Source organism: Myotis brandtii, unplaced genomic scaffold, assembly GCF_000412655.1.
Source record: "Myotis brandtii unplaced genomic scaffold, ASM41265v1 scaffold475, whole genome shotgun sequence".
Classification (NCBI taxonomy): domain Eukaryota; kingdom Metazoa; phylum Chordata; class Mammalia; order Chiroptera; family Vespertilionidae; genus Myotis; species Myotis brandtii.
This window is the reverse complement of record NW_005368148.1, coordinates 4,689,415-4,715,025: the sequence shown is the minus strand read 5'-3', so window position 1 is coordinate 4,715,025 and position 25,611 is coordinate 4,689,415. Positions and strand designations below refer to the sequence as shown.

The window sequence follows — 25,611 nt, the reverse complement described above, 5'->3', positions numbered from 1 at the left end:
ATTAAAAAATAAATAAATAAATAAATAAATAAATAAACGTTATTCCTTGTTAAATTTCCAACAATTTTCTTTGAAGTTGTAGTCACCAAAATGATATTTCTGGCTTTTTTTTTTCTTGTTTTCCTTCACCAAAACAAACAGAAGACTCAAAATTCAAATCAAGTGATTAGAGCAAAAGTATGTGGTAAATAACCAAACCATTTCATGTATGGTTCTATATATAGATACAGATAGGTTATAGAAAAGAGATCGGGATCTTTATGCTCTCTGGATATCTAAGCATATCGAAGTTCCTATTACCCCAAAGGCCCCTTCCAACTAGCTGAGGCTTAGACCTGCAAGGACTACAAATTCTTCTCATCTCATTTTCTTCTACTTATGTTCAAAGAGGCCAAATGCCCTCTTTGAAGTACTCAAAAAATTAAGATTTTCACAATAGTAAATTGAATTCAAAACCAGAATAAACAATTAAACATTCTTAGAAAATTAGCTTATTTAAGCTATTTTAAATTATTTTAGTCTCAACCAAAACATACTTCTTAATGTAATCTATAATGCAGAAGAATAAAGTAAAATTCTTACACTGCTTTTAAATGTGTCTTCCACATGAAATTTTAGGTTCTCAAAGTTGTTAATAGTATCCTCTTTTTGATTAACTAAATCTTGCAACTCTTGAATTCTTTGATTCTGAATAATTATTTTCTTTGAAAAGAAGAAAAATAGCAATGGTTAGCAAATATATTTTAGGATAAAATACAATGCAGTTTTAGAATTCCTTCAAATTTAAAGACTGAGCAAAAATACCAAAGACCACACACTATGTACAGCATGACCTTATTTTTGTTTCAAACATAATATGTTTAGCCTTGGCCCATATGGCTCAGTTAGTTGGAGGTTTATTCCATGCACCAGTCATAGTTTCGATTCTCAGTCAGAGCACATATATAGGTTGTGGGTTCAATCCCAAGCTGTGTGTATGGGAGGCAACCAATTGATATATCTCTCTCATATCGATGTTTCTTTCTCTCCCTTCCTCTCTCTCTAAAGATAAATAAATAAATGAAAATAAAGTGTTTATAAAAACAAAGGAAAGAATATAGCCTACTAGGTAAGAGGAATCTGTAATCAGACTCTCTGGGTTTGTATCCTAGTTTCTCTACCTTCTAGTGGGGGGACCCTGGGTAAGTTATTTAATGTCTCTGTAAAAATAAAAAATAACAGTATCTATATCATAAAGTTCTTTTGAGATTTAAATGAATATATGTAAAGCACAAGTCTAAAAGAGATACCAACGAACTTATTGGTATTCTCTCTTTTTTGTAATTTAGGAGAAAGATTACGGGGGACCTTTTTTATTTTCTATCTTGCATAGTTCAATATAACTAAATTTTTAGAACTAGCATCTATTATTTTTATAGCTAGAAAAATAAAAGTTTAGTTGTTGTCTAAACAGTAGCTATAATGTCTTCTGCTACATTATTGTGGTTACTTCTTTAAATATAGATATTAGATACGAAGACCCTGAGTTATCTATATCTGGTCATATCCTAAAATATTTAGTTCTTCAATAGGATGAATGTAAGTTAAAATAAGAAGACTCATGCCAGAGAAGGTCAGGAAACATAGTAACTTTAGAGCTCTAAATTAACTTCACCTCCATGTATACTTGTAATTTCATATTTAGATCTATCAATGTCAAAAATATACACAACCATTTGGAATGGTTATCTGATCTAAAGGTGCCAGAGATCTTCAGAATTCCAATGCTGCACACTGCTCAGGCCATATCCTATAGTTGTTTTTTTTAAAATATACTTTTATTGATTTCAGAGAGGAAGGGAGAGGAAGAGAGCAATAGAAACATCAATGATTAGAAAGAAGCATTGATCGGCTGCCTCCCGCATGCCCCAAACTGGAGATCGAGCCCACAACCCAGGCATGTTCCCTGACTGGGAATTGAACTGAGACCTCCTGATTCATAGGTTGCTCAACCACTGAGCCACACCACCTGCGCCATATCCCATAATTTAAAACACTCAGTAATTTCAGACAAAATAAACAGTTTAAATCATCACCATGCACCTAGCTTGAAAAAAAATGACACAGATATGTCCAAGACAACTTTTAAGGGAAGACACGGAACAACAATCCCTTTAGTATAAACTTTTTTTTTTTAAATATTTTATTCATTTTTTTATAGAGAAGAAGGGAGAGGGACAGAGAGTTAGAAACATCGATGAGAGAGATCGATCAGCTGCCTCCTGCACGCTCCCTACTGGGGATGTGCCCGCAACCCAGGTACATGCCCTTGACCGGAATCGAACCTGGGACCCTTCAGTCCGCAGGCCGACGCTCTATCCACTGAGCAAAACCGGTTTGGCTAGTATAAACTTTTTAACAGGTGTATGTACGTGTGTATGTGTTCTATATAGATAAGTAAATATTTTCTGGAAGGTCTGAAGAAGCTTCCCAGTGGCCATCGCTGAAAAGGGGTATGAAGGTGAAGACACATATTTTTCAATTTCTTCGATCAATTAATTTATTATTTTATGTTTAAAATAAATGTACCTTGTTATAATTCATGTCCCTTCAATTACTTATCAAGTTTCTTATCAAGATAAAAATAAAGCTTAAAGTATTACCTCATTAGATTTCTCAAGCTCTTGAACCAATGAATTCAAGTTAATTTCTGATTCTGTAAAAAATAAAATTATTGAACAAACAATTAAGCACCTAAAAAAAAATTATCACTGAATAATCACAAAACAGAAGCTGTTACAGTAGACACTTCAACTAGTGTTATATTTAGAAAAAAGGATTTTGAAAGCACCAGAAGCACAGCATTCAGCTATTAATTCTATCACCAGAGGATAATGTTTCTGGAAAAGCTACTTTAAACACTCAGAATAAAAATGAATGACATATGCTAAATAGTAAAAAATTTCTGGCATAACTTCAGAGAAGACAAGAAGCTAGTTCCTTTCTGGACTGTTTTATAATGTAGAAGCACAACTTACCTGCTATTTCCATTCTTTCTTTTTTTTTTTTAAATATGTTTTTATTGATTTCAGAGAGAGGAAGGAAAAGGGAGAGACAGAAACATATATGAGAGAGAAACCTGGATCAGCTGCTTCAAGCCCAAAACCCAGGCATATGCCCTGACCAGGAATCAAACCCACAACCTCATGGTTCATGGGATAGCACTCAACCAACTGAGCCACACTGGCCGGGCTTACCTGCTATTTTCTACAATCTTGTTTCAGGGGAAAGAGCAGAGTATTTCATCTAACTAATGCTCTTAAAACCCAGATATGATGATCAGAACTAGAATGAAGCATCACATAGACTTCTTAAGACCATTCAGAGGAGTCACTCTATCCCAAACTTGCAAGCCAAGAGTAGAATCTACTACTGTATGAGTTCATTAAGAATACAGAAGAGTTGCCCTGGCTCGTTTTGCTCAGTGGATAGAGCGTCAGCCTGTGGACAGAAAGGTCCCAGGTTCGATTCCGGTCAGCCCAGGGTTTTAGGCTCAGTCCCCAATGTGGGGCATGTAGGAGGCAGCTGATCAATGATTCTCTCTCATCATTGATATTTCTATCACTCTCTCCCTCTCCGTTCCTCTCTGAAATCAATAAAAAAATAAAAATACAGAAGAGTTCATAAAGAATAAAGAACACATTTACAACTTTACAACTTGCCATGAGATTTCTTAATTTGCTGATGAAGCTAATACTTAGTTCTTTTATTTTAAGAAGTCTATTTTCTAATATTAGTCTAAAAGCAAATAAAAGCAAAAATAAATTTAATAGTAAATTATTATAAAGCCATAAAAAAGTTAAAATATTACCTATGTTACCCAAATCACATAATTTTCTGGTCACAATGGTAAATAAGTTGCCTAAATCTCTTATACTGTCCCAGCTGGGTGGCTTGGTTGGTTGGAACGTCATCCCGGACACCAAAAAGGCTGTGGGTTCAGTTTCTGGTCCAGGCAATACCTAGACTTCAAGTTCAATCCTGGTTGGGGCGCATATGGAAGGCAACTGATCAATGTTTCTCTCTCACATTGATGTTTTTGTTTCTCTCTCTTTCTCTTCTTCTCTCTCTAAAATCAATAAACATGTCATCCAGTAAGGATTTAAAAACAAAAAAATCTCTTATATTAACCAGTTGTCTTTTTATGCATTTATATCATCCAAATTAAGAGTAAAATACATCTACTTACCATTTTCTCTCTTTTTTAACTCTTCCTGGGTTTTGATTAATTCTTCTTTAGTTTTAGCTAATTCAGCTTTAACTTGATTATACTTTATTTCTAAACAAGCAATAGCTTCCTGGGGGTCAGCAAGAGATGTAATATATAAGTGAGCTATTTCAGCCTGTTTCTTAATATCAGTGACATCATCTTGAAGAGAATCAATAATATCTTCAATTCCTAAGTAAGTATGTGCTTCCTAAAAATAGCAAAAACCACATGCCTATGTTAACAGTGGCTTTCACTCTTACAGTGAGATACCATCTGATTTATTAGACAGTTTAAAAAATATAACAAAAGAATTAACAACTTGAAATTTTTTTAAATAAATTATATCAGGTATCTCCAATTATGAAAAAGTTGTATTCTATTATTCATTTTCTGTCTTATGGAATATGAGACACAGATCCCCATTCAAACAATGTTGCAAACTGTGGTAAGTCATTACAGAACAATTATGATTATCTAGGTCAGGTGTACTTTCAGTTACACAATGAGTCTTACAGGTTTTGTGGGACAACTGAGAACACAAAGCTCCATTTTCCCAGCTTAGACCAAGACCCAAACCATGTCAGGGAGACATAATGCTGCTTTGACAGCAAAAGCCTGGACATCATGAACACAAGCCCCCAGATTGAGTAATTAAATAAAACAAGCCCTAGCTGGGTGGCTCAGTTGGAACATCGTCCCGTACACCAAAAGATGGTGGGTTCAATTTCAGCTCAGGCGCATGAGGCAGCCGATCAATGTTTCTCTCTCAGATCGATGTTTTTCTCTCTCTCCTCCTTCCTGTCTCTAAAATCATCAATAAAAAATAAAATAACAACAACAACAACAAAAACCCCAAAGGGATGTGATCAATTTCAGCTTCAGTGGAAACAGCAGAAAAGAATAATGTTTTCTTCAAATAGTAAGGAATGGTTGGCTGGCTAGCAAGAGCAATCCTTTTTATACATAAATGTTTTTGTTTTAATCAGAGCAGTAAGTAAATGAACCATTAGGCTCTGTATAACTTTAAAATTCTTTCAGTTTAAGACAAATCTGAGGGGTACCCCATAATCAGACAAAAAGGAACCTACCTACCTATAAGCAACACCAAAATGAGATATAAATATAACAGATATACAAATTTTTCAACTCCAACAGCTATAGTTAAACGATGTGTCCTTATATTTCTAACAAAGAATATTTAATTTTAAAAAGCTATACAGTAAGTTTTTAATTCTAAACTATACTAATGTTTCACATCATTGATGTGGTACACTAAATCCTGGTACCAAAATCCTCAATACTTTAATATTTCAGTTAACATACTTTGGCTTCAACTTTCATGGCACAATCTTGATTTACTGGTTCTTCTTGAGTGTCAGTTTTACCAACCAAATCCTTGAAGATAGCCAAACGACATTCGGCATTTTCTTCTGATATCTCTCGTTCCTGAAGGAGTGTTTCCCTGCATAACACAAATGAATTCCATTGAAAAACCAAAAAGCCCTACTTTGTGTTTTTGTTTTAAATTTCTAAGATTAAAGACATTATAAATTAAAAGCAGATTTAAGTAATTATTCATGTGTAATTCAGAATCATCATGGAGTTTAGTAACAGCTATTTTTCAAAACTATAAAGGTGAGAATTCAGAAGCCACCTAATATAAAATTAGTAAAAAAAAATGAAAATAAAAATAAAAAATTAAACAAGTGAATAAAATTCTCAATTTTTACCAGGACATGGAAGAAATAACTTACTTAAAGTCAGCTTCCCGTTGAGCCAAATATTGAGTAAACTCCTGTGTAACTTCTTCACGAATTCTAAATTCCAATGTTAATTTTTCTTTCTTTTCATTTATTAGCTTTGTTTTCAAGTCTTCTATTAAGTCCAACAGTTTCTAAAACATATAAATATTAAAATTCTAGTAAAATATATCCCAAGAGAAATATTGTCCAAGTGTTTAAAATAAAACTCTTTTCATGTAGTCAATTATGATTATGCATCCTTTTAGCAGTAATCATATTCACACTGGAAATTATTTCTTTGCAGATTCAGTATTTGAAAAATCAAGTGGGATGCTTCAAATATTAGGAACATGCCTGGGTTGCGGGCTCAATCCCCAATAGAGGGCATGCAGGAGGAGGCCAATCAATGATTCTCATCATTGATGTTTCTATCTCTTCTCTCCTTTCTCTCTCTGAAAATAATAATAATAACAACAATAATAATAAATTACTACAAACTAAAATAAGACTATTAATGGCTTCTTTTATCACAGGGAAATACTACATTACAGAAACTCAAGACAAGTGAGGTCCAATCACATAGTGACCAGAGAAACTGGAACCAGTAGCATCTGCAGTCTTCATTCCCAATTCCAAAATAGGTGCAAGGATGACTTTCAAGGACACTGAAGTAAATTATTAAAACGAGTATTTAACACATTATATTGTCCATCTACTTGGACTTCTACACCCCAAAAAAGTACTATGATGTGAGATGTGTTAACACCATTAAAGCACACCCATGAACACAGGTTACTGTATTTGGACAAAGGCTATTAAAGATAAACCTTATTTACCATAAATATAAGAGAATCAAGTAATTCAGGTTTTTGAATAGAATAATTGATACTAGGTAGACATTTTGAGCATCTGTACTTAAGACTGCAAAGTAGAAGTTGGAAGGAGTACGCTAAAATCATTGCGTAAAAAGATACTGGGGAACAAGGTATGCTCACGGTTTCAAAGTGTGCATGTCACAGATGACATGCTTCTACAATGAAGAGATCTGAAACACGGTACCTTAAGCAAGTGAGCAAAACTTAGTATCATGCCCTAGGTCAGTGATGGCGAACCTTTTGAGCTCGGCATGTCAGCATTTTGAAAAACCCTAACTTAACTCTGGTGCTGTGTCACATATAGAAATTTTTTGATATTTGCAACCATAGTAAAACAAAGACTTATATTTTTGATTTATTTTATATATTTAAATGCCATTTAACAAAGAAAAATCAACCAAAAAAATGAGTTCGCATGTCACTTCTGACACGCGTGTCATAGGTTCGCAATCACTGCCCTAGGTGGTTTGGTTCAGTGGCTAGTGTTGGCCTGCTGACTGAAGGGTCCCAGGTTCGATTCTGGTCAAGGACACATGCCAGGGATATGGGTTCGATCCCGAATAGGGGACGTGCAGTAGGCAGCTGATCAATGATTCTCCCTCATCATTGATGTTTCTCTGTCTTTCTCCCTCTCCCTTCCTCTCTGAAATCAAATAAAATGTACTAAAAAAATTAGCATCACCAAGAATGGGGAAATCAAACATCACATGTCTCCTGATGCGATGCAATGGAAATTTCACAACTTCACCTATATAACAGATTTGCCCAAAGTATCAAACCGGATCATGAGGAAATAATCAGACAAATCCAGATTGGGGGTATTCTAAATTGAGCTCAACTTTTTAAAAATATCTATGCTATATTATATTAGAATAATTAAAAATACAAAGTGGCTATAAAAGACATATTGGAACCGCTGGAGAAATCTCAATGTGGACAATATAATAGATTGATTATACTATTATAGCAGTATTAAATTGCTTAGGTATGAAAATGGTCTCTCATCATAAAAAAAATATCCATGTTCTTAAGAAATATATGCTGAAGTACATATAAGGTATCATTATGTCTGAATCTTGCTTTCAAATGTTACAGAGAAAAAAAATGTGCATTCAAATACTCTTAGAAAAAGAATTAAAGTAAATATAGTAAAATGTTAACAAATGGCAAATCCAGGTGAAGTGTAAATGGGTAGTCATTGTACTAGTCTTCTTGTAGTTTTGAAATTTTTCAAAATATAAAGTTGAGATACAAAAATTTAGTGTGCTACTGGAAAAAATTAGGAGGGAGCCTTAAGTATTATTGACTCTAACTTCAGAATAATAATAAGCCAAGCTTAGAAGTTTAAGTTCTTAATACATACTCTCTTCTCCTCATGGCTAATGGAAGCCTTGTCTTCCTCTAATGTTTTATCTAGCTCTTCATCAGTAAGTTCAGTCTCCACATTTTTGTTTCCTTCAGCTACTTCTAGATCCTCAACCAAATCTTCATCTTCCACCAGATCTTCCAGACTACTTTCCCAAGAAATCGTAGATCTTTTTACATTTAATATTTTATTATCTGAATTATTGTCTGATGGCATATCTTGAGAAGATTTGAGAGGTCCAAGTGATTTCTCTTGAGAGGAATTTAAAGTGTCTGGAACACAAACCTGTTAAAATATCCAATGTGACATTTAAAACAGAAAAGGCAAGAACCGACCACTAAAAAATAATTTTATAAATATTAAGTAAAATGACAACTAGAGTGTTTAAAATAAGACCTACACAAACAAATATTCAAGAAGGAATTAGCATCCTTAAATGAACATTCTGATAACAAAAAAGCTAATTACACATGTACACTATAAGTAAATTTACTAGGTTGTTAGTACTATTCCTAGCAGGAAGCTACCCAATGAGTCACTAAATGAAACGGAATGGAAAAGCCGACAATTCATTCCAAGAACAGTGCTCATAGTTTGTAAAAGGTGCCTATGATTAAGTTAACACTTACTATTGAGGTCATTTTAATCCTAGCAGGAGTTACTTTTTTATTTTCACCCACATCCTCCTACTTGGTCAAACATTTACATTTTTAATTTTCAATTATTTCTTAGGTTTACAGTTATAAGTGCAAAATAATTATCTAGCCTAAGAAAAAAATCATTAATATTCTAATAAGAGGTTTAATAGGTTCTATAGAAGTATGAATATATTTACTTTTTGTGCAATGGCTGAGAACTTCAACACATTGAGTGTTTCATCATAGGCAAAACAACACTGGCTGATGTTGACAATCATACATATTTTCCCTTTACCATGAAAAAAACTTTGAAAATAGTGGGTCAGTTTACTTTCCCGGAAAGGCACATGCTGCTGAAACCTACGGAAAAAATTCAAATAATTTTAAGTTAAAGCAAATCCCATTAAATCAGGATGCTGATAAATTTTACAGAGAAATAGACAACCTAACTATAATGGACTTAATTCTAGGCTAGTGATTAGTTTTATGTGTAACATTTTCTGTTTATGTTGTTTTCTTTAAATTACTATTAATAATAATACTACTCATAAAAACAACCCATTAGGGTAAAATGTTAAAATACAAAACAAAAAACCACACAACACTGCATTGTGTTCTTTAATATAGAGCAATTATAAATATATGCCATGAAACACCTTGATTAGATCAAAATAATGAATGCTGATTTAGAAGTTACTCAGCCTAAAAGATTAATTAATACAGAAACCTATCACATCTAGAATAATACAATGCACTAGTAAGAATAAAATGATTTTAGAGAAGCGTACTGTGCAAAATGTCTATTGATACATATTTAGTATGAAAAAAATTGTGGTTACTTGAGGAGTCACTGGCATGAATTGATGCTTTTTTATTTCTATAATTTTTTTAGCCCAAGATCTCCAAGTATTTTATTTTTTATATTAGAGAGGAGGAGAGAAATGATGTGAGAGAGAAACATTGGCCAGCCATCTCCCGCACACACCTCAACCAGCTATCCAACCCACAATCTGGGCATATGCCGGGACAGCGATCCGACCCACCCCCTTTAGTGCACAGGACAATGCTCCCACCAATGGAGCCACACAGGCCAGGGCAATCTCTGAGTATTTTAATCATAATCTATATGTAGTCATACAGGTTAAGAACAACTTTCTAAAACTAGTGAAGTTGAAAGTTTAAATATAACACTTAATATGCTAATAACACTTTCAGCAACACTTACTTTGACTTTTCACTGTTCTTCAAAACATTAATACATTTTCCCAGAGTCAATAAAGACGTGTTGATGTTCCCAGTCTCTCTCAACCTTTCACCTTCATTCTGGGTCTTCATACTTCGTTCTGAACCAGCAAGATCACATAAAGACAATCTGAATAAACACAAACAAAACAAACTTTAAAAGTTCTTCAAAACAATTAAAAATAATTACAGCCCTAGCTGATTTGGCTCAGTGGATAGAGTGTCAGCCTCTGGACTGAGGGTTCCAAGTTCGATTCTGGTGAAGGGCACATGCTGGGGTTGCGGGCTCGATCCTTAGTGGGGCCATGCAGAAGGCAGCCAATCAATGATTCTCATCATTGATGTTTCTACCTCTTTCTCCCTCTCCCTTCCTCCATGAAATCAATAAAAAAATACCTTAAATATATATTTAAATATATATATATGTATATACATCTATAGCATAAAAGGCCTGTGGTAGTGACGCCAAAACAACCAAATAACCGGTCACCAGGAGGTGCTGGAGCACCTCTCAGGCCCTCCCCGCTACCACCTCCTCTCCTCCCCCTGGGGCACCGGCAGCATCAGCGGAGGATCAGGGTGTGCCAGCAGCATCCCCAGAGCGTCGTGGAAGCGCCAGCAGCATCCGCAGAGCGTGCGAGGCAGGCGGCGGACATGGCCCTGATAGCAGGCTAGACCTAGGGGACCCTACACGCGCACTATTTAATCGTGCGCTGGGCCTCCAGTATATTTATAATTACAATTTCAAAAATGCTCAACTTACTCACTGACTCGCAATACACGAGGCGTTTCAGAATCTTCAATCTGCAATATTCTAATAGTGAATATGCTGTGACTAAAAGAAATATACAAAGATCAAGTGTTATATTCCATTTTAATTTCTGCATTCTGAATATGAGAAACAAGCATCTAAATCAACATCTACTTATACCCTAATACTAGCCATACCTCTAGCATTGCATTTCCCAACTAGCTTGCAGGTATTTTAATTCAGTGTTCCACTGCCACTTATATGCCACTTATATACCTGTGTGTCTAAAACCAAATATCTTACCTTCCATTTAGCTCCAAATCCCTTGAACCTTCTCCTCTTAACATTCCAACTTCTACTAATGTAAATCATTTATAATAAAGTCTCAATTTGCTTACAAAGATCATATTATTAGTTAAAGTAGTATTATGTACAGCTAATCTTCTTTAAGTATATACCTAAAGCAAAGCATATATTTGGCCAAAATACGGGCTTATCTAAGGGGTCAAGGCTCTTTTACACTTAAGAAAAGACATGTTTTAAATGTCATTACTTAAAAGTATTTCCTTTTGTCTCTCACCCTCCAATTCCTTCAAACAAAATATCATATTTTTAATGCCTTGAGATTCTCTCTTAACAGTATGTTTGTGTTCATGGGTTAACTGGAAAAGACACAAAGTCCTCCATTATAGGCAGCTCTTCACATATTAAGCTTAATCATATAAAGAAAGAGTAAAAATATAGTAAATGCTTTGTCAAAATAAGAAATAGTCCTGATAATCTTATGTGTTTAGCACTCTTTACAGTTTTTATGCCTATGAACTCATTTAACATATCAGAAAACCTACTGCCCACTTTAAACTTAAGTTAGTTGCATTTACATTAGCATAACCTGGGTGCCTCAGGCTTACACCATAGGATTTACTCCTTACCTCCTACTAGAAGCATTGTTCATTTTTGTGAAGGCAACACTCTGGTGCTTTATTCCTAGTTTTAAAAGTCTATATGCTTCTTTGGAATCAGAGACTTGAATCCATTGTAGATCTTTAAAAAATAAATAGGACACATATCTATATCTATATATGTAAAAGCCTAATATGCAAATTGTCCCCCTGGGAGTTCGACTGGGAGACCGATTGCTCGCTATGACATATGCTGACCACCAGGGGGTGGCGTGGAATGAAGGAAGGCCCCAGCCGGCAGCCAGCAGCCAGCAGCCAGCAGCTGGAAGGCCCCGATCGGCCCTGATCGCCAGCCAGGCCTAGGGACCCTACCCATGTATGAATTTCGTGCACTGGGCCTCTAGTCAATTAAAAAACCCAGTATTTGTTGTACAATGTAATCTCATTGAGGATTTGTAATCTCTTTTCCCAAAGACATATAATGAAATCTTTCTTTTAATAACATGCCCTAGGTGGCTCCATTAGAAAAGAGGTATATAAAGAAAGGACATTTAAATAACTTTCCAGTATTTAAGTTATACAGACATGCAAAGTAAATCTTATTTTACAAAGTCACCCAAAGGGAAAATTAAAATCGAGTAAGAGCCAGGCCAGCCTGGCTCAATGGTTGAGCGTTGACCTAGAAATCAGGAGGTCACAGTTTGATTCCCAGTCAGGGCACATGCCCCAGTTGCTAGCTCGATCCCCAGTGCAGGGCATGCAGGAGGCAGTCGATCAATGATTCTCTCTCATCGTGTATTTCTATCTCTCTCTCCCTTCTCCCTTCCTCTCTGAAATCAATAAAAATATATATAAAAAATAAAAAGTAAAAAATAAATAAATAAAACGGGTAAGATTCCTTAGAATTAGACATCCAGGGAAAAGAAAAAAGAAAAACAAAACACAGTACATATTAAACCTACAAGACTACCTAGCTGTGTTAGAAGTCATTAATGAATCATAAAATCAAATTTACTTATATTCATAAATAGCATTTTATAAAAATGGAAGTAGGATATAGAAAACATCAAAGTGCATTCCTTGTAGTAAGGGTAAGTATAATAAAACTTCTGAGTTGTAAATATATTGTATACATATATTATTAATATGTATGCATCTCCTACTGTGAGTAGTGGTTTAAAAGGTTGGAAAGATATCACTGTAGAAGAACAAAAACATTTCCAAATCCCCAAAGTTTGGACACTATTACAAAGCAACAGAATAATGTGAATATCAATAGCTTTTCCCATTTTTCAAAATTCAATCAATGATACTCAAATAAACACAATACTTACTAAAATAAACCCCTTTGTATTCAGGTTTAATTAGCATACTAAAACATATTTGCAGAGCATAAACTTCCCTTATTATCTTGATGTTAATAATTGGTAATAAATTTTTCAATTTCCAGTTTGCTTTCATATAGCTAATAACAAACCCTAAAAAGCTACTTCAGAACAATAAAATAATAAGTACCCATTAGTATACCTTTTATAAAAGAATAGCCCTTTACATCTTGGGAAAGGCGTAGCATCTTTCTCTTCTGAAACTTGGATGACACAGGAACAAACAAGTCATAAATATACTCATTATAAATCTCAAAGAAAGAAACCCACAGAGAAAATTTTATGTTATTATCCATATTGAAGCTAGCTTGTTCACAATCTTTCATAGATTCTTCAAACTCAGGAATATTCAAAGAGTTTGTTAAACTTCCTACAAAAAACAAAGAAGAATAATCACAAAATTAAGCAATTGACTGAAAAATGAGACAACAGAAGAGATCAAGAATCCTACACTTCAAAAACTAAGTACCTTAAATCTTTTGACCAGCAATGTTAAATAAGTTTTGGATCAAAGCAGATGTAACTAATATTTGTATTAACCAAAGTTTGGATTCCCCTTTTCTTTTTGAAAATATACCAATGTCTAAACTGAAAGTAAATGTAAAGGACATTTAAATTCAACATGAAAGTCACAACCAGTGAAATGGGTATCTGTGATATTAAATCCAAATAAACTTTATAGTAAATGACATTTCATATAGCTATGTACCATTTTCCAAGTATTATTATGTCACTGAAGAATTAAATAACAAGCTTTTCAAAAATTAAAAGCTTTGTAATATAATCATTTTAAAGGTGACAAAAGAAACCTTACCATAAAGAGTATCATAACTGTCATTTTGCATAACAACCTAAAAAGAAAGATATTTTTAGAAGTTAAAAAACATTTTAGCTAAGATTAAATAACCAATATATTAATTACCTATCCAAATAAGTCAACAACCAAACACCTTTCATCCACTCAATGACCTCTGTCTATTAATATTTTTTATTGATTTGAGAGAAAGAGAAATTTATGCATTCATTGGTTGCTTCCTGTATGTACCTTAACCAGAGATCACACCCGAAACCTTGGCATATCAGGACAACACTCCAACCACCTATTAACTTTTTTCCTAGTTTTTTCGGTTTTTTAAAATATATTTTTATTGACTTCAGAGAAGAAGGGAGAGGGAGAGAGATAGAAACATCAATGATGAGAGAGAATCACTGATCAGCTGCCTCCTGCACGCCCCACACTGAGGATTGAGCCCACAACCCATGTGCCCTGACCAGGAATTGAACCGTGACCTCCTGGTTCAAAGGTCAACATTCAACCACTGAGCCATGATGGCCAGGTACTTTTTTCCTAGTTAAATAATACATTCTCACAAAAGAAATCTGGGAAACTATATACAAGTATTAAAAAAGACATCATCATATATAATCCCTGCCACTCAGAGGCAATTATTCTTAATATTTCAATATATTCCCATCTATTATTTTCTCCATACTTATTACATTGTAAGTTTTTTATCTCTATAATTAAATTTATTTGTAAACATTTGGTGGCCACATAACTGAATGTTTTATGACTTAATTATTCTATTATTGAACATTTAGACTACTTACAAAGCTTTGTCATTAAAAGTAACAAGACATCTTAATTTTTTTCCTTCTTTATGCTAATCATTTCCTTAGGTATATACCTAAGTCTTAATTGGTAGAAGTAATAAAAAAAATTTAAGTTCTCACTCTGAACAGTATTGCCAAATTGCTTTCTAGAAACACACTTTATAATCAGTATATGAAAGCAACTCATTTTTTAACATTTTTAATTTTATAGGCAAAATCCTATTTTGTTTTAAATAGAAATAACTTAGGAAAATTTTTTTCACTATGAATGACTAATTTTCTCTATTATCTATGAAATTTCCTAACCATCTCCATGATTTCTGTTAATATACTATTTTACTTTCACAGACCATCATCATGAACTCTGAACTCCACTAATCAACAACTTTTATATATATATATATATATATATTTTATTGATTTTTTACAGAGAGGAAGGGAGAGAGATAGAGAGTTAGAAACATCGATGAGAGAGAAACATCGATCAGCTGCCTCCTGCACATCTCCTACTGGGGATGTGCCCGCAACCCAGGTACATGCCCTTGACCGGAATCGAACCTGGGACCGTTCAGTCCGCAGGCCGATGCTCTATCCACTGAGCCAAACCGGTTTCGGCTAATCAACAACTTTTTACTACCTTGACACCCTGATTTCTAAATATCTTAAAAAAGAAAATCCCCACCATATTTTGATAATATTTATAAAAGCTGTCAGTAATTTTTAATAATCATAATAAGATAAATTTCTGAAAATATAAAATTCAGAAGGCAGAGGTGAAATAGACAAAAAATAAAAGAGATCAAAACATAACCTAATAGGTAAGAGACACAAGAATTAAGATAGTAAGAGACTTAAAATGTATTAAATGAGCAAGTTATAGAAAGTATGTATAGTAAAATCTCATTTTTGTTCACACAAGACTATATCCTACCTGTAAAGATATATGCAACCATATATATGACTTTTTTTGTGTGTATATATATATATATGCAAAGTAAGTTTAACATTGTAATACAAATAAATAATAAAATAATTAATACAAGAATAAACTCTGTTTCGCATACTCCCAACGGTAAACTTACTTTTGCCCATCCCTGTATAGAAAGCTGTTTATAGATTTTTGTAATAGAGAGAAAAAGATCATAAAGGATACTTTCCAATCTGTTAATGGTAGTTTTTTTCTTCAAAAATGAAATTATAAGAAATTTTCACTTTTTTTTCATATTATATATTACTTTTACAAATAAAACATTTTTTAAATCATTGCATAGTAAGTACAATGTGTTTCTACAACAACCAAGAAAGATTTCAGAACCATTTACATTTGTTTTGTTTAAACATTTCTGCTGTATGTACAAAATAGAAAAAGAAGAGATGTCTTCAAACAAGCTTTTAGTACTTTTCTCAAAAAGACAACTACCACCACCATAAATATTCCAATATAGGCTGAAACAAACTAAAGAGCTTATAAATAGGTCATGGTTTTGATATATTTACATACTAAAATACTTCCATACCTCTTTCACTTGCCGAAGCAATGCACTTTTACTAGCAATTTCTTTTTTCTCTTGGTCTGGTGATAACCGTAAATATTCTCTGGATCTATGTGGTTTAAGGTTCATTTTTGTATATAGTCTTCCCTGAAGACTATCAAATAATACACTCAAAGCTCGAGGCAGAATGCCAGTATTTTCTTCTGTGCCTGTGAAAAGAATTTTTGTTTTATACTCCCTCAGAGTTAAGAAAGCAAGAACGTCCCTGGACTACCAATGCTCCTTTTATACCACCATAGACAAAAGTAAACAGCTAAGACAAATGTGAGAGAAGGTGAAGAATTACTCAGTTTATCACTTTGGTTCACTGTATAATAGACATTTTATCAATTACTATTTTGATGCAAAACCTGAAATTTCACATTCAGATTATGCCATAGATTTGCAATCACCCATAATCACAAAGTATAATAGTAAAATGAAACAAAGTCGTTCCCTGGTTATCCATGCTCAATTCACTATGTCACATCAATCGTTTTTTCTGAATTTTTATCTAATTCTCTATCATATGGGTAAAGTAGTTTCATAAATGACTTAACTCAATGTGAATTAAAAGCCATCAGCAGTATACATTCAATTATTCATTACTATTAAAAATGGAGCAAATGTACTAGGTAATGGAAACATAATTACATGCAAGTATTATGAGTGGATATTAGTACTTCATTTTTTCTAACAACAAAAAAAAGCAACAAAGCAATTTACCTTGAAATGTATATGTTTTTCCTGAATTAGTTAGCCCATAAGTAAAAATCAGCCGACTTTGTCCTTTCAAAAAGTCTTTTACTGGCTCCATAATGCAACCCTGGAAGAATTCCTTCTGTGTAGTTTCTGGACCAAAAACCTAAATAAGCATTTTTAAAAACAAATCTTTTTAGAAAATTCAAGTTAATATTCACAATGAGTTCTACCCTACCTCCGTGTATATGAAAATCCTGAAGAGGAGAAATAGAACCCCCCAAAAAAGAGATAAATGTTTAAATTTATTTCTTTTTGTAAATCTCTCATGTTTAAAAATGTTAAATCATTTTATGATTCATCCTTAAAATAGGTGCCATATCCCTAACTCTCACAAGTAAACTTGATAGTTTACCTACTCTGATGAAGTTTTCAAGATAAAATTCTGACCCAACCGAACAAGTTTTCATCTGAATTGGGGGGGAGGGCGGGGGGACGGGAAAAAAATTTTTTTAAGAAAAATTTATTATAAAAACTAAACTGTGATTTATTCACATATAAATTTACAGACCTGGAATTTGAGTCCTACCCTTGAGAAAAAAATACTAGTGCCTAAGATCTAAGTTCCATAAGCAGAAGATAAATATAGCTAATTATATACAAATATGTAGCAATTTAACCTAAGACAAGTATCTTTGCCTTCAGCCCTAGCCGGTTTGGCTCAGTGGATAGAGCATCGGCCTGCAGACTGAAGGGTCCTGGGTTTGATTCCCGGGCAGCCAATTCATGATTCTCTCTCATCATTGATGTTTCTCTCTCTCTCTCTCCCTCTCTGAAATCAATAAAAATATTTTTAAAAAAGAAAAATTTTCAGATTCATATGAGTATTTACCTTAGAAAAACTGAATTTCTGTGCCACCTGCCCAGAGCTTTTCTCACTTAACCGAGCAAGGATACTTTGAGGATCTTTCAGCAGAACAGTCTGTGAGTCCAGCATATACACACAGCCCTAGAACAAACAAATAAAAATAATCCCACAATAAAAACAATAATAAAAACAATTATATTTTGCCCATTTAATGAAGATATAATGCAACACAAACCTCAGACTCATGTTCTTTTTCTGACTGTGTGAATGGTCTTATTCGAAGACAAACCTGAAGATAATCTTTGGATTCCAAACTGTTTGCCTATAAATGAAGAACAAAATAATCGTATTTAAAAAATACAAAACGTGACTCTTCAGAGATTATCCTTCTTTAAAGTGACTGTTATATAACAATCAATCTGAGATTATACAAAATCTCTAAGCAGACAATGATTCTCATTTTTGACCATTTTATATATACAAAAATCAAATCTTAAAAAAAACAATACTGCAAAACTTCCTCTACCTTCTATATTTATGCTTGAAGTTTACAACAAGCCATTTTTTCCATAAAATCCTAACCTTTCTTACTAATAACAGAGTCTAAAACACAGAACTCTAGAATAAATCACAAATAACCAGAATCCCCTATCAAACCAAATGCTCAATTCCATCATGAATTTAGAATATTTCTGCTATATAGCATCCTCTTTACTGTTTCCTTCAGGGAAGAAATGAGCCTACCTCATTTTTAAAATGCAATTATTATGTCCATACAAAGGTTTGTACACAAAAGTACACAGGAGCTTTGTTCAACAGCCAAACAACGTAAACAGCAAGTGAATGGATAAACAAATTGTGGAATATCCATACCATGGACACTTTCTTTTACACACAATATGCATGAAACTCAAAATAATTATGCTAAGAGAATGAAACCAGAACCCAACCAAAAAATAAAAGAGCACATAACTTTGATTCCATTTATATAAAATTCTAGAAAGCACAAACTAATATGTAGACCAGTGGTTCTCAACCTTCCTAATGCCTCGACCCTTTAATACAGTTCCTCATGTTGTGGTGACCCCCTACCATAAAATTATTTTCGTTGCTACTTCATAACTGTAATTTTGCTACTGTTATGAATCGTAATGTAAATATCTGATATGCAGGATGTATTTTCATTGTTACAAATTGAACATAAGTAAAGCATAGTGATTAATCACAAAAACAATATTAATTATTTATGAGTTTGCCGATGGTCTTAGGCGCCCCCTGTGAAAGGGTCATTCGACCCCCAAAGGGGTCGTGACCCACAGGTTGAGAATCGCTGATGTAGACAGAACACTAATCAGTAGTAACTTGGATGTATGGTATGAGGAAGGAATTGGAAGGAAGTGCAAGAAAACTTTTAGGGGTAATAGAGATATTCACTATTTGATTGTAGTGATGGTCTTATGAATATATGCATATGTCAAAAATGCCCTAGATCAGCGGTTCTCAACCTGTGGGTCGCGACCCATTTGGCGGTCGAATGACCCTTTCACAGGGGTTGCCTAAGACCATCCTGCATATCAGATATTTACATTACGATTCATAACAGTAGCAACATTACAGTTATGAAGTAGCAACGAAAATAATTTTATGGTTGGGTCACAAGATGAGGAACTGTATTTAAAGGGCCAGAAGGTTGAGAACCACTGCCCTAGATGGTTTTTCTCAGTGGTTAGAGCCTCAGCCTGTGGACTAAAAGGTCCCTGGTTCAATTCTGGTCAGAGGCACATGCCCTGGTTGCAGGCTCGATCACCAGTGGGGGTCATGAGGGAGGCAGCAGATCAGTGATTCTCTCTCATCATTGATGTTTCTATTTCTCTCTCCCTCTCCCTTTCTCTCTGAAATCAATTAAAAAAAAAAAAAAACACTTGCAGTGGGTTGCTCAGTGCTTAGAGCCTCAGCTTATAGACCATAGGGTTGTGGGTTCAACTCCTGGTCAAGGGCACATACCTCAGTTGCAGGTTCAGTACCAACATAAACAGTTGATGTTTTTTTCTCTCTCTCTCCTATCTCTCTCTCTCTCCCTCTCCCTCAATCCACTCCCTTCCACTCTCTGAAAATCAATGGAAAAAATATCCTCACTCCTCAGGTAAGGATTAAAAAAAAAAGAATTATTATAAAACTACAAAAATAGATAGTGAAGTATAGCTGTAAGGATAGACAAATAGGTCAATTGAAGAGAATAATCCAGAAATAGATCCACACATAGTCATTTGATTGTCAATAAAGGCACTTAAAACAATTAACAGGAAAAAATAATGCTGAAATAATTAAATAAATGGAAGTTAAAATAAATAAATAATCCAGCCTGAACCTCTATATCAACTATACACAAAAACTAGTTCAAGCCCTAGCTGGTTTGGCTCAGTGGATAGAGCGTGGGCCTGAAAACTGAAGGGTCCTGGATTCAATTCTGGTCAAGGGCCTAAAACCCGGTTGCAGTCTTGATCACCATCCCTGGTTGGGGCACATGCAGGGGGCAACCAATTTATGTGTCTCTCTCACATCAATGTTTCTCTTTCTCTCTCTCTCTCTGTCTCTCCATCCTCCTTTCCACTCTCTAAATATCAATGGAAAGGTGTCCTCAGGTGAGGATTAACAAAAAAATAAAAAATAAAATAAAAAGTGCTATCATAAAAAAAACTAGATAGATAACAAAATATAACAATTAAAACAAAATTTAGAACCATTATTAGATGAAAATAAACCTCTGCTAATGAAGACACCATTAATCTGACAAAGGATATGTATACACAATATATATGTAAAATTCTCTCAGATATAAGACAAACAACCTAATTTTTAAATGTGGAAATGACTTGAAGAAACATTTTGCAAAAGAAGGTACAGAGATGACCAACAAATACTTGAAAAGTGCTCATTAGGGAAATGCAAAATAGAACCATAATAAAGTACTATTACACACTCACAAAATTACCAAGCGTTGCCCTGCTGGTGCGGCTCAATGGTTGAGCATCGACCTATGAACCAGGAGTCCACAGTTCGATTCCTGATCGGGGCACATGCCCAGGTTGCAGGCTCCATCTCCAGTAGGGGGCTTGCAGGAGGCAGCCAATCAATGGTTCTCATTATTGATGTTTATATCTCTCTCCCTCTCTGAAATCAATAAAAATGTATTTTTTTTTTAAATTACCAAGCGATGGCAAAGAAGTTGGAGAAGCTGAAACCTGTACTGCTGCTACTGGTAGAGCCACTTTGGAAAACAATTTAGCACTTTCTTATGAAGTTAAATATGTACTTATATTCCTAGGTATTTAACCAAAAGAAAAGAAAGCATAAGTTCACAGAAAGGCTTCCACATGAATGTTCACAACAGCATTATTTGTAAGGGCCCCAACTGGAAACCATCCAAAGTGCATCGAATTGTAAATGGAAAGATATGTGGCATATCTGCACAATGGACTACTACTTAGCAATAAAAACTAACAAGCTACTGATACATGATGCATGATGAGTCTCAAACACACCATGCTAAGTGAGGGGTCAGCAAATTTTTTTCTGTAATGAGCCAGATAGTTAATATTTTTGGCTCTACAGGCCCTATTATGATGGCCACAACTACTCGACTCTGCTACTATAGTGCAAAACAGACCTAGAAAATAAATAAATGAGTATGGCTATTTATTTATAGACAGTGAAGTTTAAATTTCACATAATTTTCACATCAGAAAACATTCTTTTTGTGATTTTTCTTCAACCATTTAAAAGTGTAAAAACCATCCTTAGCTTGTGAGTACTACAAATACAGGCAATACACACACAAGAAAAGGCCATTGTTTATTGACCCTTGTGTTAAGTAAAAGGCCACACAAAAAACTACATAATGTATGACTTCATTATAAACCAAGAAACATGTGTCCCTTCTTACCTTTTCTCCTTTCTTTCTTTATGATTAAACTAGAGGCACGGTGCACAAAATTCAGGCACGGGGGGTGGGGGTGGGTCTCTCGGCCTGGCCTGCGCCCTCTCCAAGTCCGGGAGCCCTCAGGGGATGTTGGGCCTAAGCTGGCAGTCAGACATCCTTCTGGCTGAGTGGGGCTCCCCCTGTGGGAGCTCACTGACCACCAGGGGGCAGCTCCTGCATTGAGCATCTGCCCCTTGGTGGTCAGTGTGCGTCATAGCGACCAGTCATTCTGTCCTTTGGTCGATTTGCACATTAGCCTTTTATTATATAGGATGAGTCAAAGTGAAAGAACCTGACATATGATAGTATTAAATAAGCATTGTTCATTTATCTATGTTCCTATATGCCCCTTTCCCTTCCATCATTCTTGATAGTCTATACCCATACTACCCAGAACGGGTTAGTACATCTCTCTAAAGCATCAAAATTAACAGTCTGAAAGGTAACAAATAGAATATAAATGGACTGACTCAAAAAGTCTACAAAGACACAAACCAAACATTACAGTGGTAGTAAGTAGGACTTTTATTTTTTAAACACTACTGAATTATTTTAACTTTTAAAAACCTGTAATTTTTATTAAAGTAAGGCCTGCAATTCCTAGGAGCATAGTGGACCTATTACTAAAAAAAGTAACTGTTCTATATTTAAGGCATTGTGAAAAAATTACTGAGATAAGAAGTGTGAGGGCTAAAAAAAATAATTTTCTTCCCAGCTAGCTGGGCTAAAAATCAAATTAACAAAGACAGACTGACAGTTGAAACTGTCCAAAGCCTATTATACGTATATACATTTGAAGGTCCATAATAATATGAAAATCCCAAAGAGCACAGGGCAATTCAAGCTTATATGCCATCATGGAAAAAGAAGAAAGGGGTGAGGGGCAGGGATTCTGAAGGGGAATCAAGCAAACAAATACCTGCCAAGTAACCCAGAAACATGGAAGGGTCTAGCTTGGATCTTTCCTATCCACCATACTTAATTCAAATTAGGCTAAGGTGAAAATCCTTAAGGTAAACTTGCTAAGATTCCCCTCCTGAAGCAGGCCTTTCCATCCAAATTACCTTAGGCAAGAAAGGGGGAGGTTCAAGATTCTTTCTGAGTCATTGTTTTTTAATAACCAACTTAAAATCAATATTCCAAAAGGCTCATCTTAAGATGGCAAAACTTTGGTCCTCTTTAGAAGGTTGCCCTAAACCACAACGTCTGCTCTAGTCGTACCTGTTTGCAAGTTTGTGTGCACCACATATATTTCCACTCAATTATGATAACATAATATTTTTCTTGTACTTACCTCAGTGCTTGAAGCAACTAAGGAAAATTCACGAGAGAGATCCAGCTTAATGCTTTCAACATTTATTTCCGAAGGCCTTGCAATTGGGTCAGCACTAAAAACATAAGATGGTCTAGGCACCCCATCCTTATTTACATTAGATTCCATTCTGCAAGAATAACAACTTCTTTAGGCATCTGTAATAAAGCACCATTTAAGACTATGGAGTTTAAAAAGTCTGAGTCCAGCCCATACTTCCCCCATATAACTACATTTCCAGAGAAGGAAAACATTAAATGCTTCATCTATAACAGGGGTGGGGATCGTCCAGCTTGCAGGCCATATAAGGCCCCTGAAATCATTTGGTCTGGCTCTGCCAAGGTACTAGGGGTGAGTTAATTAAGTGTTTGACCAAATATAGCAGGCTTATTTTTAAGCTGATAATTTCGGATGGCCCTCCAATGATGTTGTAAATATCCAAATGGCCTTTGGCAGAAAAAAGGTTTCCCACCCCTGCTCTATAACATGAAGACCCATGGAAAAGACAAAAGACCAAATTACTTACAGATTCTGAATCAAATACAACAGCCTTCAACTATTATTCATATGATCCACCTATGGATAAATTCATCCAAGGAGATTTCATTAGTAAAGGTCAGACAGTATAAAACATTTCTATTTCTGCCTGAAATCCTCTCAGAAATCAAATAGTAAGGGTGGCGTATATTAGAACCTTGAGTTATTTTAGTTATTTAGTGTCTTCTAAAGAACGTTACTTACAGACTTTGTAACGTTTTGGCATTTAGGCATTCAACTTAGTTACCTGGACAATTCGTTTCAACTGAATTCTTCCAAATAATGCAAATGAAAATGGAAATAAAGTATGTGGAAATAAAGTATGTGGACATATTCAAAACAGTACCAGACACATCAGTCAATGCATCATTCCATGCGTCAGTAAACTATTACAACTAAATGAAACATCAAGTCACTAAACTTATAATCAGGGATAACCTTAACTGAAAAAAATATTAACATTCAAGCATTTACCGAGAATCTACTGGGTGCATAATACCAGAGTAAAAAGAGAGCTCCCTGCTGTTCTTTTGACAACATTATGAAATATCCAGGTCAGGGACTCCCAAACTATGGTTCCGGCTCAGGAAAACAGTCCTGGGCACCCAGAGGTGATATATCAATGAATCAAATATGGTCCCTGTCCACTGATCCACATAGCAGGCCAGGCACGTTAGTGCAAAAACCCAATGAGGTGCCAGCCTCAAAATTTCTACCCATCCATCTTCTTTTTACATAGCTCCATAAGCTTATTTCTAGCCATGAGAGCCTAACTGCTTTGCGCATCCCATGTGCCCTGATCCGGAATCGAACTGCGACCTCCCGGCTCACAGGTCGACGCTCAACCACGCCACCGGAGCGCTGCCTTGTTTTATAAACAAAAACAAACCTGAATGTGATCACGTTAAGCAAGGATAACTTCAGGCCAGGAACTCCGTTAACTAGTCCTTCGGCAAGGAATATTATTAGAGAATCATGGCAGGCAGGAATCTCGGGGGCAGGAGGTGGAATGTGATCGGGGAAACCGAAACTTTCTAACCTGGCGGATGACAGGCAGCAATCACTGCAACTCGCCGCACACACCCCCTTCCGCTCGGCACCGCAAAGCCCAAAAGGACAAGCCCCAGGCACCGGCCTGAAAACAAGTGCAGAGGGGACCGCGACAGGGCCTCCCCCACCCCCGCCAAAGAGGGCACGTCACATGCCACGCAAAGTGCTCACCTCGCTGACCCAGGAAAAAGGGGTTGGCAATAGAGGCCCACGCCTCGACAACAGCGGCAACAATGAAAATATTAATGCCTGCAAACACTTAGTGCCTACGATATACCGGCCCTGTTTCTAACAACTTCACCTATGTCACTTTACCTTCACAAGAACCTGAAGAGTAGGTACTATTATTATTACCCCCACTTAACAATAAGGAGACGGAGGCCCAGAAAGATTAAATACGTCACCTTGCGTCATTCAGCTAACAAGAGGGGGGGACGAAATTTAAACCCTGGTACTCAGGCGCAACCCTCCATCGCGCACCCAGTTCCCGAGCGTCCGCTCAGGGGCGTACCGAGCCTCCTAAGCGGGTGCTCTGATCGCCAGAGCCGTTCCTCCGCGTCGGGCCTGGCGTGTGCGCAGGCGCCCCCCTCCTTCTTCGCACCCTCACCTGGGCCAGCGCCTCACCGGCGAGGAAGCGCGGCCTGGCCCCCTCGACCTGCGAGCACCACGGCGAAATGTGTTTTCAAATTCAAACGATGGCGGCCAGGGCGCCGCACTGAATGCTGGGAGTGGGCGGGGCTCTTAGAATGACGCCGGGACGCGTCGCAGTCTTCCACCCGCCCCCGGAAGACGCTTTCAAATATGGGGGCGGGCCTCCGAACGCCGGACGACCAATGGGCGGAGGAGCTGGTGGGGGGCCGGCCAGCGGAG

At 35.7% G+C, this 25,611-nt stretch overlaps 1 protein-coding gene across 5 annotated transcripts in view; it reads right to left on the bottom strand.

Moving 5' to 3' along the window:
* KIF20B (kinesin family member 20B) overlaps window positions 1–25,445 on the bottom strand; it is a 60,792-nt gene extending 35,347 nt beyond the window's left edge. For 2 of the 5 annotated variants that reach the window (XM_014547492.1, XM_014547493.1), the window contains exons 1-18: window positions 23,681–23,730; window positions 23,137–23,312; window positions 18,099–18,185; window positions 17,888–18,004; window positions 17,023–17,161; window positions 16,282–16,466; window positions 13,965–14,001; window positions 13,293–13,520; window positions 11,796–11,907; window positions 10,876–10,947; window positions 10,096–10,242; window positions 9,068–9,230; window positions 8,230–8,517; window positions 6,004–6,143; window positions 5,573–5,711; window positions 4,229–4,337; window positions 2,643–2,695; window positions 583–702 (exon numbers count right to left, since the gene is read on the bottom strand). In XM_014547492.1, coding sequence (XP_014402978.1) covers window positions 583–702; window positions 2,643–2,695; window positions 4,229–4,337; window positions 5,573–5,711; window positions 6,004–6,143; window positions 8,230–8,517; window positions 9,068–9,230; window positions 10,096–10,242; window positions 10,876–10,947; window positions 11,796–11,907; window positions 13,293–13,520; window positions 13,965–14,001; window positions 16,282–16,466; window positions 17,023–17,161; window positions 17,888–18,004; window positions 18,099–18,185; window positions 23,137–23,283 — 2,283 coding nt within the window. In that variant the 5' untranslated portion in view covers window positions 23,284–23,312; window positions 23,681–23,730. Of the gene's footprint in view, window positions 1–582; window positions 703–2,642; window positions 2,696–4,228; window positions 4,458–5,572; window positions 5,712–6,003; window positions 6,144–8,229; window positions 8,518–9,067; window positions 9,231–10,095; window positions 10,243–10,875; window positions 10,948–11,795; window positions 11,908–13,292; window positions 13,521–13,964; window positions 14,002–16,281; window positions 16,467–17,022; window positions 17,162–17,887; window positions 18,005–18,098; window positions 18,186–23,136; window positions 23,313–23,680; window positions 23,731–23,938; window positions 24,069–25,348 lie in introns of those variants that run through there. The other 3 variants (XM_014547490.1, XM_014547489.1, XM_014547491.1) reach the window with 3 other exon arrangements.
* Between the last annotated feature and the right edge of the window lie 166 nt (window positions 25,446–25,611).